We start from the raw sequence: 13934 nt of genomic DNA on the forward strand, positions 1-13934 counted from the left end.
ACAAGAAGTTTCCACTAAGGTTGAGGTTAGAACTGGAGTCACCACGGGCCCAGCAGGGGTCCCTTGCACTAGGCCAGGGGAAGGAGAGATTGACCACCCTTCGAATGTATAAATACCAAGGCTATTTGAAGAGCTTGGCTCTATGGAGAGAGGTTGTTGAAAGCATTGCTCAGCCCTGGGCCAGCTCAGACTCCAGCCCCAACTGTCAGATTCCAGAGCAAGGGCTGTGCTGTCGCAGTCATCCTGTTGAGGGCCCCAGGGCTGTGCTTTCCCTCCTGTTCCCTGAGCCCTAGAATAAACGTCCATCCTACCCAGCAATCCACTTTCTTGCAGGGAGACCAGAGCTGGCAGAGCCACGGAGGGGAAATGTCTTTATTCTGTGAGCAAACAGAAGCCACTGAAGGGTTTCAGTAGGAGAGTGACATGATCAGATCTGCCTTTATAAAGCACACTGCGACTGCTGCGCAAGAACACATTGAAATAAGCACAGAAGACAAGCAAGAGCGGAGGCAGTGAGACAGTTTAGAGGCTTCTAAAAGTGCAGGCAGAAGGGATGGCGGGAGGGGTATGGAAGTGAACCTCCAGGGGGGCCGACCAAGGAGGCTGAGGAGAGCACTGAGCAGAAGAGGGTGGGAATGTTTGTCAACTAATATTTATTGAACAGGTTCAGGATACTACTGGGGAAACAAAACAGATGCAGCCCCTGTTCTGAAACTTTCCATCTGATTGTTAATAGTCAGCAATCCAGTACATCTGTAGTCATGACATGAAATACACATTTGAAGGAAAGAACAGGGTGCTATGAGACATGCTGGTCCGATGAAATCAGAGTGTCAGAGCTCTGGCCTAAAAGTTGTTTCCAGGAGCTGAAGTTGCAAAGATAACCCTCAGTTTCTGACTTAGTAATGCTACTCACGACGGAGGACTAGCATGGAGCCAGAGCCTGATGGTTTGGTTCGAGTTCTGGCTTTTCCACTTACTAGCTGTGTATCCTCGGGCAAGTTACCTAATCACTCTGTGCCATGGTTTCCTCATCTGTATAATGGGGACAATAATAGTATCAACCTCATAGCACTGTTAGGAAGATTAAATGAGTTAATATGTATATATATGTGTGTGTGTAAGGCACCTGGAATAGAGCTAGACACATAGTAAGTACTATCTATATCAGTGTTAGCTGTTGTTGTTTCCAAAAATGGGGAAGGAGAAACTTGGTTTTAGACTGACAGGAAATCTATGTGGAAATACCTGTATTCGTTTGAAAACACTGCCTTAGATTTGGAGAGAACTGAACCTCGAAGAGACTTAAATGTTGTCATATTTAAGTGTATTCTATGAAGTTTGACATTCTGTTGCCTCAAAACCAAACATTTTCTTTCCATCTGTCTCACTTTCTCACTTAAGAGTTAATACTGCAGTGTCTTCTCTAAAAATCGAATCCTCATGAAAACAGAAATAAACACCCTCCTTATTCATCCCAGTCTTGGGACTGGTGTAGTTGGCACCCCCCAGTCCTCTTCCCCCCACACCCTCAGTCTGTGACAGATGGTCCTGCCAGAAATAAGAGGTCCTCCCTCAGCGCCTGCTGTGAAGATGTTGGAGGTGACCCCTGTGGCATCACACAGCCCCAGTGCTGAAGCTGGTAAGGGTTTGTTTTGAGTGGGCGCCACGGGGGAAGAAAAATAGCAGAGAGCACTTGCAGCACACGAGTTAGGCAGGCAAGATCCGGCCTTTCTTCCCCAGCAGAATGTGCTGACTCGAAGCCGGCCAGAGCCCCGGCGACACAGTGAGAGTGACTGAGCACCGCTGAGTCGGGGTAGAAAGTGCCCCACACGGGTCTTCCGATGGTGAACGTGATTAGGTAGCCGTGTGCTTCTGACACCAGCACATGGCCAGCGCCCGGCCAAGGAGATTGGATCTGCAAAGATAAAGGGAAACTTTGTCACAGGCGATAGTCACAAGAGGGCAAAGACAAAACATTTTGTATGTAAACAAAATGTCTATGACCCTTCCTTTTTTATTTATTTTTTTATTTTTATTGAATTTATTGGGGGGAAATTAGTTAAATAAAATGATATAGGTTTCAGGTATACAATTCTACAATACATCATCTGTATATTGTATTGTGTGTTCACTACCCAAAGCCAAGTCTCTTCCGTCACCATTTATCGCCCCTTTACCCTCTCCTACCTCCCCCATCCCCCTTTCCCTCTGGAAATCACCATGTTGTTATCTGTGTCTATAAGGCTCTTTTTTTTTCTTCTTTTTTTTTTTAATATATCTTTATTGATTTCAAAGAGAGGAAGGGAGAGGGAGAGAGAGATAGAAACATCAATGATGAGAGAGAGTCATTGGTCAGCTGCCTCCTGCACGCCTCCAGCTGGGGATCGAACCTCCACCTCCTAGATCCTGGGTGAATGCTCAGCTGCTGAGCCACACCCGACTGGGCTCTTTTTCTTCTCTTTTCTTTCTTTCTTTCTTTCTTTTTTTTTTTTTTTGCTGAATCCCTTCACGTTTTTTCACCCAGCCCCCTAACCCCTTCCCTCTGACAGCTGTCAGTCTGTTCTCTGTATCTAAGAGTTTCTGTTTTGTTAGTTTATATTTTACTATTTTGTTTGTTAGTTTATATTTTTCATTAGATTCCACATATAAGTGAAATCATATGGTACTTGTCTTTCTCCGACTGGCTTATTTCACTTAGCACTCTCCAGGTTCCTCTATGTTGTCCCAAAGGGTAAGAGATCCTTCTTTCTTCCAGCTGCGTAGTATTCCATGGTGTGAATGTCCCACAGCTTTCTTATCCCCTCATCTACTGAAGGCCCTTGGGCTGCTTCCAAATCTTGGCTATTGTAAATAACGCTGTAATGATCATAGGGGTGCATGTATTTTTTTGAATCAGTGTCTCGAGTTTCTTCAGATGTATTCTCAGAAGTGGGATCACTGGGTCAAATGGTAGCTCCATTTTTTATTTTTTGAGTAACTCCATACTGTTTTCCACAGTGGTGGCACCAGTCTGCATTCCCACCAGCAGCACACAAGGGTTCCCTCTTCTCCACACCCTCGCCAACTTGTTTGCTAATTTGTTGATGGAGCCATTCTGATAGGGGTGAGGCGATATCTCATTGTGGTTTTAATTTGCATTTCTCTAATGATTAGTAACATTGAGCAACTTTTCATATGTTTCTTGGCCACCTGTATGTTCTCTTTGGAGAAGTGTCTATTTAGGTTCTTTGCCCATTTCTTAATTGGATTGTTTGGGGTTTTGGTGTAGAGTTGTATAATTTCTTTATAATTTTGGATATTAACTTCTTACCAGATATATCATTGGCAAATATGTTCTCCCATTCCATGGTGTTTTTTTTATTTTGTTGATGGTTTGCTTTACTGTGCAAAAACTTTTTAGTTTGATGTAGTCCCACTTGTTTATTTTTTCTTCTGTTTCCCTTGCCCAAGGAGATATATCAGAAAAAAATATTGCTGCAAGAAATGTCTGAGATTTTACTGCCTATGTTGTATTCCAAAATTTTTATATTGTTTCGATTTTTATATTTAAGCCTTTAATCCATTTTGAGTCAATTCTTGTGTATGGCGTAAGAAGGTGGTCTAGTTTCATTTTTTTGCATGTATCTGTCAATTTTTCTCAGCACCTTTATTGAATAGACTGTCTTTACACCACTATATGTTCTTTGCCTCCTTTGTTGAATATTAATTGACCATAAAGGTATGGGTATATTTCTGGGCTCTCTAGTCTGTTTCATTGATCTATATGCTTGTTTTTATGCCAGTGCCAGGCTGTTTTTATTAATATTACCTTGTAGTATAGTTTAGCATGATTCCTCCAGCATTGGTTTTCTTTCTCAAGATTGCTGAGACTATTTGGAGTCTTCTGTATTTCCACGTAAAGTTTTGGAATATTTATTCTAGTTCTGTGAAATATGCCATTGGTATCTTAATAGGAATTGCATTGAATCTACAGATTTCTTTGGGTAGTATAGACATGTCAATAATGTTAATTCTTCCTATCCATGGACATGATATATGTTTGCACTTATTTGTATCTTTTTCAGTTTCTTTATTCAGTGTCTTATGATTTTCTGAGTACAGGACTTTTATATCCTTGGTTAAATTTATTCCTACGTGTTTATTTATTTTTTATGCAATTGTAAATGGTATTATTTCTTAGTTCCCTTTTCTAATAGTTTATTATTGGTGTATAAATATGCAACTGGTTTCTGGATATTTATTTTGTATTCTGCTACTTTACTGAATTCATTTATCGGTTCTAATAGTTTTTTTGGTGGAATCTTTAGGGTTCTCTCTATATAGTATCATGTCATCTGTAAATAATGACAGTTTTACTTCCTCCTTTCCAATTTGAATGCCTTTTACTTTTTCTTTTTGCCTGATCGCCGTGGCTAGGATTTCCAGTACTATGTTGAATAAGAGTGGTGAAAGTGGACATCCCTGTCTTGTTGCTAATCTTAAGGAAAATGCTTTTGGTTTTTGCCCATTGAGTATGATGTGGGTTTGTCATATATGGCTGTTATTATGTTGAGGTATGTCCCCTCTATTCCCACTTTGCTGAGTGTTTTTATCATAAATGGGAAATGGATTTTATCAAATGCTTTTTCTGCATCTATTGATATGATCATGTGATTTTTATCCCGCATTTTGTTTATGTGGTGTATCATGTTTATTGATTTGCAGATATTGTACCAACCTTGCATCCCTGGAATAAATCCCACTTGATCATGGTGTATGATCTTTTTAATGTATTGCTGGATCCGATTTGCTAATATTTTGTTGAGGATTTTAACATTTATGTTCATCAGGGATATTGGCCTATAATTTTCTTTGTTTGTAGTATCTTTATCTGATTTTGGAATTAGGATAATGCTGGGCTCATAAAATGAACTTGGTTGTCTTCCCTCTTCTTGAATTTTTGGAATAGTTTGAGAAGGATAGATGTTAGTAGTTCTTTGAATGTTTGGTAAAATTCGCATCTGGTACCAGACTTTTGTTTTTTAGGAGTTTTTTTTTTATCACTGCTTCAATTTCATTAGTTGTAATCTGTATTCAGATTTTCTTCTTCCTGATTCAGTTTTGGAAGATGGTATGTTTCTAACTATTTATCTAATTTGTCCAGATTGCCTTATTTGTTGGCATATACGTGTTTGTAATATTTTCTTACAATCCATTATATTTCTTTGGAGTCAGTTGTTACTTCTCCTCTTTCATTTCTGATTTTATTTGTTTGGATCCTCCCTCTTTTTTCTTTATGAATCTGGCTAAAGGTTTGTCAGTCTTGTTTATCTTTTCAAAGAGCCAGCTCTGGGTTTCATTGATCTTTTGTATTTTTTTTAGGCTCTACTTTGTTTATTTCTGCTCTGATCTTTACTATTTTCTTCTTTCTACTCACTTTGGGCATTGTTTGTTGTTCTTTCTCTAATTCCTTTTAGTGTAAAGTTAGATTGTTTATTTGAGATTTTTCTTGTTTCTTGAGGTAGGCCTGTAATGCTATTAATTTCTCTCTTAGGACTGCTTTTGCTGTGTCCCATAGATTTGGGGTTGTTGTGTTTTCATTTTCACTTGTTTCAAGGTATCTTTTGATTTCTTCCTTGATCTCATTGTTAACCCATTCATTGTTTAGTAACATGCTATTTAGCTTCCATGTCTTTGTGTGTTTTCTAGTTTTTTTCTTGTGATTGATTTTTACTTTTATACCATTATGGTCAGAGAAGATGCATGATATGATTTCAATCTTAAAATTGTTGAGATTTATTTTGTGTCCTAACATGTGGCCTATCCTAGGAAATGTTCCATGTGCACTTGAAAAGAATGTATATTCTGCTGCTTTGGGGTAAAATGCTCTGAAGATATCAATTAAAGCCCTCTGAACTAGTGTGTCATTTAAGGCCACTGTTCCCTTGTTGATTTTCTGTCTGGAAAATCTATCCATTGATATCAAAGTGGTGTTAAAATCCCCTGCTATGACTCTGTTACTGTCAACCTTTCCCTTTATGTCCATCAAGGTTTGCTTTATATATTTAGATGCTGCTATGTTGGGTGCATAAATGTTTACAAGGGTTATATCCTTTCATTGGATTGATCCCTTTAGCATTATGTAATGTCCATCTTTGTCTCTTGCTATGGCCTTTGTTTTGAAGTCTATTTTGTCTGATAAAAATATTGCTACCCCAGCTTTTTTCCATTTCCATTTGCATGAAATATCTTTTTCCATCCATTTACTTTTAGTCTGTGTGTATCTTTTGTTCTGATGTAGTTCTCTTTTAGACAGCCATGTTTCTGCGTCTATTTTCTATCCTATGTCTTTTTATTAGAGCATTTAAGCCATTTATATTTAAAATGATTATTGATAGATACATATATATTGCCATTTTATTCTTTATAACTATGTTCTCTTCCTCCTCCTCTTCTTCTTCTTCAAGAAGACCCTTTAACATTTCTTGTAATACTGGTTTGGTGGTGATGAACCCCTTTTTCTTTTTCGTATCTGAGAAGCTCTTTCTTCAATTTTAACTGATAGCCTTGTTGGGAAAAGTAGTCTTGCTTGTAGCTTCTTGCATTTCATCACTTTGAATATTTCATGCCAGTACTTTCTGGACTGAAATGTTTCTGTTAAGAAATCAGCTGACAGTCTTATGGGAGCTCCCTTGTAGCTGCCTTTCTCTTGCTGCTTTTAAGATTCTCTCTTTGTAATTTAACCTTTGCCATTTTAATTATGATGTGTCTTGGTGTGGGCATCTTTGGGTTCATCTTGTTTGGGACTCTCTGTGCTTCCTGAACTTGTTTGACTTTTTTCCTTTACCGGTTTCGGAAAGTTTCCTGTCATCATTTCTTCAAATAGATTCTTGATCCCGTGCTCTCACCCCCATGATGTGCATGTTGTTACACTTCATGTTGTCCCAAAGGTCCCTTAAATTGTCCTCATTTTTTTAAAATTCTTTTTTCTGATCTGATCAGGTGTTTTCTGCTACCTTGTCTTCCAAATCTCTGATTCAGTCATCTGCTTCATCCAACCTACTGTTTATTCTTTCTATTGTAGTCTTCATTTCAGGTATTGTATTCTTCAGTTCTGACTGGTTCTTTTTTATGGTTTGTATGTCCTTTTTATGCTTTCTATCTCTTTGTTGAAGTTCTCACTAAGGTCCTTGAGTATCCTTACAACCATTTATTGAACTCTATATCTGGTAAATTACTTGTCTCCATTTCATTTTTCTCTTTTTCTAGAGACTTCTCATGTTTTTTTTTATTTGGGGCATGTTTTTTTGTGTCCCCATTTGGGCTTTTTTGTGTTTGTTTCTATGTATTAGGTAGATCTGCTATGACTCTCATACTTGGTAGGGTAGCCTTATGTAGTAGGCGTCCTGTGGGACCTAGTGATGCAGTCTCCTTGATCACCTGAGCTGGGTGTTCCAGGAATGTCCTTTGTGGCCCCATCCTTTCTTAGCAAAAGCTTAAAAATTATCATGAACACCCAGATAAGTATCAAAATACACCTTTAAGCAAAGGTCTTTAATATCTTTAAACACCTGCCCCGTGTGGGCTGCCTTACAACAGCTGCATTACAGTATGAATGTTTTCCTGTTTCACACATTGCCTTTTTGAGAAGGAAAATAAAAGGCATATAAGGAAAGAATAAAAGAAAAGAAGGGAAAATAGGATGATGCAGAAAGTCTTTTTGTGACTAGAATAAATGCCTGAAAAAGAAAACCCTGAAGTAGAGAGGAGATACCATTTCCCTGAGCTTTGCTAAATCTGGGCATGTGAAACCTTTGTACGGTATCAGTTATACTTGGTGCATTGTGCCAGCTGGACTCTATGGCAACGGACTCGTCTTTTGTGTCCTGCTGATAATGTGCCAAATTGCCTATTTAGAATACTGACAAAAGAACGTCTTCTCATGCAGAGGTCCCCGATTAAGGGCTTCTTTAAGTGAGCAAACCACTTTCCAATGACATGTCCTGATGACCTGGGCAGGAATGAACCAGACTGATGGGTTTCCAATGCTGTTGTGAGATGTAGCATGTGCCATGAACCACCCAAGAGACATGATTTGCCCCATGTTACTGAATCCATGACAGAGCAAATGCTGACAATGGGGGGCTTCCGCTCTTTCACAGCTTCTTCTATTGTGTCACAGCTCCCTCATCAGTGCATGACGCCCCCCTGAGATCACTGACAGGGAACCCAAGGCCTCTGACTCCCAGCTACAGCTGAATTTCATGGTTTTCACTGAGATTTTTTTTAAAGTTGGCTGAAATCTAACAAATATTTCTTTGTTCACTACATTTTCTAACAGTGATCAGCATTTTAAGGTTCTTTCATACACTTCTGTCTTCCTTGGGATGGTCTGTGTAGAGTCCCTTAAGTATGGAAGAGCAAAAACCATTTTGAATATTTATCTTTCCTCTGGCATAAAGGAAAAAGTGCTAAAAGGTCCAGATTTATGTTTTAGGGAATAACTGCCTTTGATGGCAGTGCAGAGCATGCGAGTATGTTCTGTGATGTAATGTGATGTGGTGATGTGATGTGATGTGACATGATGTGAGTTCAGTAACCTTCCTATTGATGAAAAGGTGTGAGTAGAGCTAGTTGGGTTGTACAGAGAGGCTTTAGGATCAAATGGGAGGTTGATCTAAGCGACCTCTATGGTGCCTTCCAATCTGGAATTTTGTAATTCCCTTGGGATAGTTATATAAAATCCTATGGTGCTAGCAGGCAGTGAGGGTGGGGGCCGTCCAGATTTTATTTTACATCTGGAGGGAGGATAATTGTAATACCAGAAGGATAACCATTAGAGAGTGGGGATTGTCCAAATTGATGGGGCATAGGATAGGGGTAAATGGGCAGTCACTTAGCCAGAGCCTATGAAAAGGGGTATGGAGACTGACAGGGTAGTTAGAAAAGACAGTGGATTCTAAGCTCTCTTGGTTATAGACTTTGAGAGGAATCAAAGTTTTGCTTGCAATAAAGCATGCCTCTGGCTCTTTCCTGTTGCCTAAAATCTCTGTCACTATGAATAATATCTCTATTGAGCAGTATCTCCAGGAGGCTGTCCTCAAAATGAACAGAGGGCTCCCTACAATCGGAGATCATGTTAATTGGTTCATATCTGGCAATACCTCACATATTAGGTAATCAATTTCTCTCTCAAGTCCCTAGCATCCCTGGGTGCTCATAAGGTCAAGTAGCTCTTTTATAGATTTCTTGAAAATTCCTACATAAAAATCATGTCACCTGCAAATAAAGACAGTTTTCACTCATCCTTTCCTATCTGTCTGCCTTTTATTCCTTTTTCCTTGCTTTTTTGCACTGGCTAAAAGTGAGTAGAGTATGAAATAAAAGTGATAAGGGTAGATACCTTGTCTTGTTCCTGATCTCAGGGGGAAAGCATTTAGTCTTTCACCATTAAGGATGATGTCAGCCGTAGGCTTTTCATAGATGCCTTTTTTTCAAATTGAGGAAGTTTCTTCTATTCCTAGTTTGATGAGAATTTTTATTAAGAATAGGTGTTGAGCCCAGCCTGTGTGGCTCAGTGGTTGAGTATCGACCTAGGATCCAGGAGATCGTGGTTTGATTCCCAGTCAGGGCACTTGCCCAGGTTTCGGGCTCAATCCCCAGTAGGGGGTGTGCAGGAGGCAGCCAATCAATGACTCTCTCATTATTGATGTTTCTATCTCTCTTTCTCTCTCATCCTCTCCCTTCCTCTCTCTGAAATCAATAAAGACATATTAAAAAAAAAGAAAAAAAAGAATAGATGTTGAATTTTAGGAAATTCCTTTTCTGCATCCATTGAGATGATCATGTGATTTTCTCTTAAATTGTTAATTTTGCTGCATCACCTTGACTGAATGATTCAGTTTGGGGCTCTATTCTGGGATGCACTTAAACTCCTTGCAGATCAGTCTAATCCTTTCAAAGTTTGTTTTTAAGCATTGTTATGATGGACCCAGAGCAGCCTTGAATCTTGGGCTTATTTAGCCCCACTACTAAGACAAGACTTTTCCAAGGACTCTACCCCACATCCTGTCATTTTCTGAGATCCCTCTGTATTGACTGGTGGGAATAAGAACTTCCCCTGTGCAGGCTCTGAGAGTTGTGTAGTGAAGTGCTTCCTGTCCATTCTTTCCCCCATCTTGCATTCTGCACAAATCACTACTTAGCCAAAGAATCCAAGTTCTGAAGTTCTCCATCTCATTGTGCACAACTACCTCCTTTCTTATATTCTATCTCACAACTTCTAGCCACCTCTATGTCCCCAAACTCTTGTTTTTGTTTCTTCACCATAGCAAAATTTCCAGGCTCTGTTTGGGTTCCACTCCCTGTGCTTCCTTTCTCCGAGGGATCAGAATCCTGAGCTGCCCATAGAGCAGCGCTGAAAGAGGTCATGGCATACGTGTCAACGGTTTCTGTGTGTGGTGGGGCTGCAATATCTGTAGTGATGGCTCCCCAGGGGCAGAGGCAGAAGTTTCACACACTGCACTTTGTTCACACTATAACCATCCATCTTAATACCTGTCCCTAGAGCAACTTCACTTGTTTTGCTATTTGGAGTAAAGGCATTTTGCATCTGAATGCCACAGAAGGGGGCGTTGGTGATGGAATCAGAAGATCTCTGCTGCTCACTTAGCAGCATCAGTTATAACCACTGTAGGCCTTAGTTCTAATTTCTAAAAATGAGAGTAAGTGTCCAGCATCCACTCCAGTACCTTGTGAGGAATTAAACAAATAATGCAGATGACATCACACACAGTTATAACACCAAGTCAGCCCCTCACAGTGCTCCGTCCAACCTGTGTGGAGGGATCGGACTTCTGATCAGGCCTTATGTTCTTGCTACTTTTCCTGTGACTGTCCCCCTTTGTGCTTCAGCCCTCTGTTCAGCCTGTTGTTCCAATCAAATGTCTCTAAAACTATTCCATCAGAGCCCCCCAGAGATACTGTTCTTCACTGGTGGCCACACTGCTGTCCTGAAGTGGTTCTGTATGTTAGCTATTTGGTTGTTGAAGCTGCTTCACTTTTAAAGTGCACCATGTGATGTCATGAAGTAGTATGTCAGAATTTCTTGCACAACAGGCTAATATATCATTGTTTTTCTCAGGGCTACCTGGAGCCACAGGAATCCCAGGGGAAAAGGGAGACCCTGGTGAACTGGGCTTGACTGGAAATGAGGGCCCGGCAGGGCAGAAGGGTGAAAAGGGGGACAAGGGAGACGTGTCCAATGATGTGCTCCCCGCAGGTAAGAGGCTGCGCTCAGGCCCTCTCCCAGGGTGCACAGGCCCAGAGACCTGCCCAGGTTTTATGCAGGGGCTGCTCTGGGTCCTGTCACCTCGTTTGCCATATGTGGCCACCTGTTCTGTTCTTTCAAAAAGGAGAAAAGTGTGCATGTTACCCCAGTGTTGACAGGACCAAATCTGGGATCTAAGCAGAAGCAGGTCAAATAATTCAGGTCTAAACATCATGGTTGGATTAAATTAGGATGAAGGAAGCTTCCTTTTTCCAAATACCTATTGAATCCAGCACAGTCCAGAATGACGCATGTCAGCAAGCGATTTAAGATGCTCCAGAGAACAACCGACAGAAAGCACAGGCATTTCCTGTCGCGATAGGGCCATCCTCAGGCCTTTATCCTAAGCCTTTGACATAGAGAACTGAGGCAACATGGCTGCTGATCATCTTTTTCTGGTTTTCAGCCCAGATTAAAAGTAGATAGTTGGTGTCAATGGGGGGGTGGGGAAGGTGCAGTGAGTCACAGAAAGACAATCACCTGGCAGAAAGAGTCGGTACAGTTGATGGTCATAGAGGAGGAGGCAGAAGGATTGTAAAAGCACAGTACTTTGGAGACCATTTCCATCATAAAAAGATAACTATCCTATTAATGTATTCAGTAAACATCTATCGAATATCAGAGAGCAGTGTTTATGAATTGGGGACTTTGCCAAGGACTAAGACTATGAATATAAAAATGAGTAAGACATGACATCTGTTCTCAAGACGCTAAGATGATAGATGTTCACGATACTGACCCTGAATCCTTTGCCCATCCATCCATCAAAAATTTACTGAGCACCTGCTATTTGCCAGACACTGTGCTGAGACCAAAGCACCAAGGAAAGATCAAACTATATTTAGCATGCTTTGTTTCATAAACAGGGGAGGCTGCTATGCAAAATGCATAAAATTTAAGAAGTGTTTTGACAGGGCAAGGTACATGAATATACTTTGAAAATATAAGACCATGTCAGACTTCAGTTATGTGGGAAGTCTGTACAGCCAGAACACTGCATCCCCCTACACTGCTGAACAGGTGAAAGGTGATGACAAACCATCCAGAAAAGCAGCCTCCCTGAGTGTACCCTAATTCAGGAGACCAGGCGAGAGCTGAGTGTGGCCTCTGGGCAGAGAGCGGAGAAGGTGTAGTAGGGTTGGATCATGTCTGCCCTGCCCATGGCCACAGACTTGCCTCTAGCCTCCGTGACCCCTGCTGGCCCACTCTAAAGAGACTGAAAAGGTTTATTTGTTCTGACTGGAAAGCGGCAGCTAAAGAGACCTTAGGTCACCAATGTGAGCCTTGGACAGGTGGGTGGAACCGAAGGGCTGACCAGCCCAGCCCAATGGCATCTTTATGAGAGAGCTCTAGATACCAATGGCTCCTGCAGAGGGCTGCACCTATATTGGCACCTGAGGCTAGAGGAATGTTTGCTTTCAGGTTTGTAGGGTTCCAGCTGGCAGACACTCACCCCAGTGACCCCAGTATGACCTCAGTCATTCTCAAGAGGCAAGGTAAGGAGCCTGAGACTCAATCTGGAGATGAAGGAACAAGCTCAGCAGGGCCAGCTGCCTGCTCAGGGTCACAGACCTGGACAGCAGCTCCTTATATCTCCTACCACACAGAGCAGTGCTTCTCATACCTGGCTGCACAGGAGGAAACTTTAAAAAATACAGATGAATAAAAACAGTCACAAGGATATAAAGCATAGCATAGGGAATATAGTCAATAATATTTTAATACCTGTGTATGGTGCCAGATGGGTACTAGACTTAACAAGATGATCACTGTGTAAGTTATATAAATATCTAATACTATGTTGTGCATCTGAAACTAATACTATATGTCAACTATAATTGAAATTTTGTTTTAAATATTTAAAATATACAAATGACCCACCTCCCCACAATTCTGATCTAATTGGTCTGGGAGGGAGCCCAGGCATTAGAATCGTATTAAATCTCCTTGGGTGATTCTGATAAGCAGTCAGGGCTGGGATCCACCCACATCAGCCAGTGAAAGAAGGATGAGTTTGGAGTGAGACACACCTGGGGCTGTGTTCCAGCCTATTCAAGTTGTGACCACTGGCAAAGCACTAAACTTCCCTAAGACTGAAGTCTCTGAGAGGCTGCTACTTCACAGAGCAGCTGGGAGGAAGCACAAGGAGATTTATAAAGTTCTTAGCACAGTTCCTGGCACATGGTTGGAGCTCAGCCCTTGCTATGGGAGCTTCCTCAGCTCCTGTTGGGGCACTGCTCCGCCAGCCTCCCGGGAGGCACTCATGATCTTTTCCCTTTGTGTGAAACCCAGCTCTGATTATGGCTCTTTAATCAATCTCCCCCAACCTTCTTCTCTCTCTCCAGGTGCCAAAGGTGACCCAGGTCCACCAGGCCCACCTGGGCCCCCAGGCCCTCCGGGTCCCCCAGGGTCCCCTGGAAGCAGAAGATCTAAAGGCCCTCGGCAGCCAAATATGTTCAACGGCCAGTGCCCAGGTCACCAACCCCTGCCCAGGGAACCTGCCTCCCCCATTAACAGTCCCAACTGGGACTTCTCCCAAGCTTTGTGACTGGAGTTTTTAAACAGAGGGAGGAGAATTCATCCAAAGCCAGATTTTATCCAGGGAATTCCCCCTTGGAACATA

At 41.4% G+C, this 13934-nt stretch overlaps 1 protein-coding gene across 1 annotated transcript in view; it reads left to right on the forward strand.

Annotated features, from left to right (window-relative positions):
- GLDN (gliomedin) overlaps positions 1 to 13934 on the forward strand; it is a gene marked incomplete at its 5' end in the record, with an annotated part of 59598 nt that overhangs the window by 36900 nt on the left and 8764 nt on the right. The window contains 2 exons of the mRNA XM_081134033.1: positions 11126 to 11263; positions 13657 to 13785. Coding sequence (XP_080990159.1) covers positions 11126 to 11263; positions 13657 to 13785 — 267 coding nt within the window. The remainder of the gene's footprint in view (positions 1 to 11125; positions 11264 to 13656; positions 13786 to 13934) is intronic.

This window comes from Miniopterus schreibersii (assembly GCF_964146895.1).
Source record: "Miniopterus schreibersii genome assembly, chromosome: 1".
NCBI lineage: Eukaryota > Metazoa > Chordata > Mammalia > Chiroptera > Miniopteridae > Miniopterus > Miniopterus schreibersii.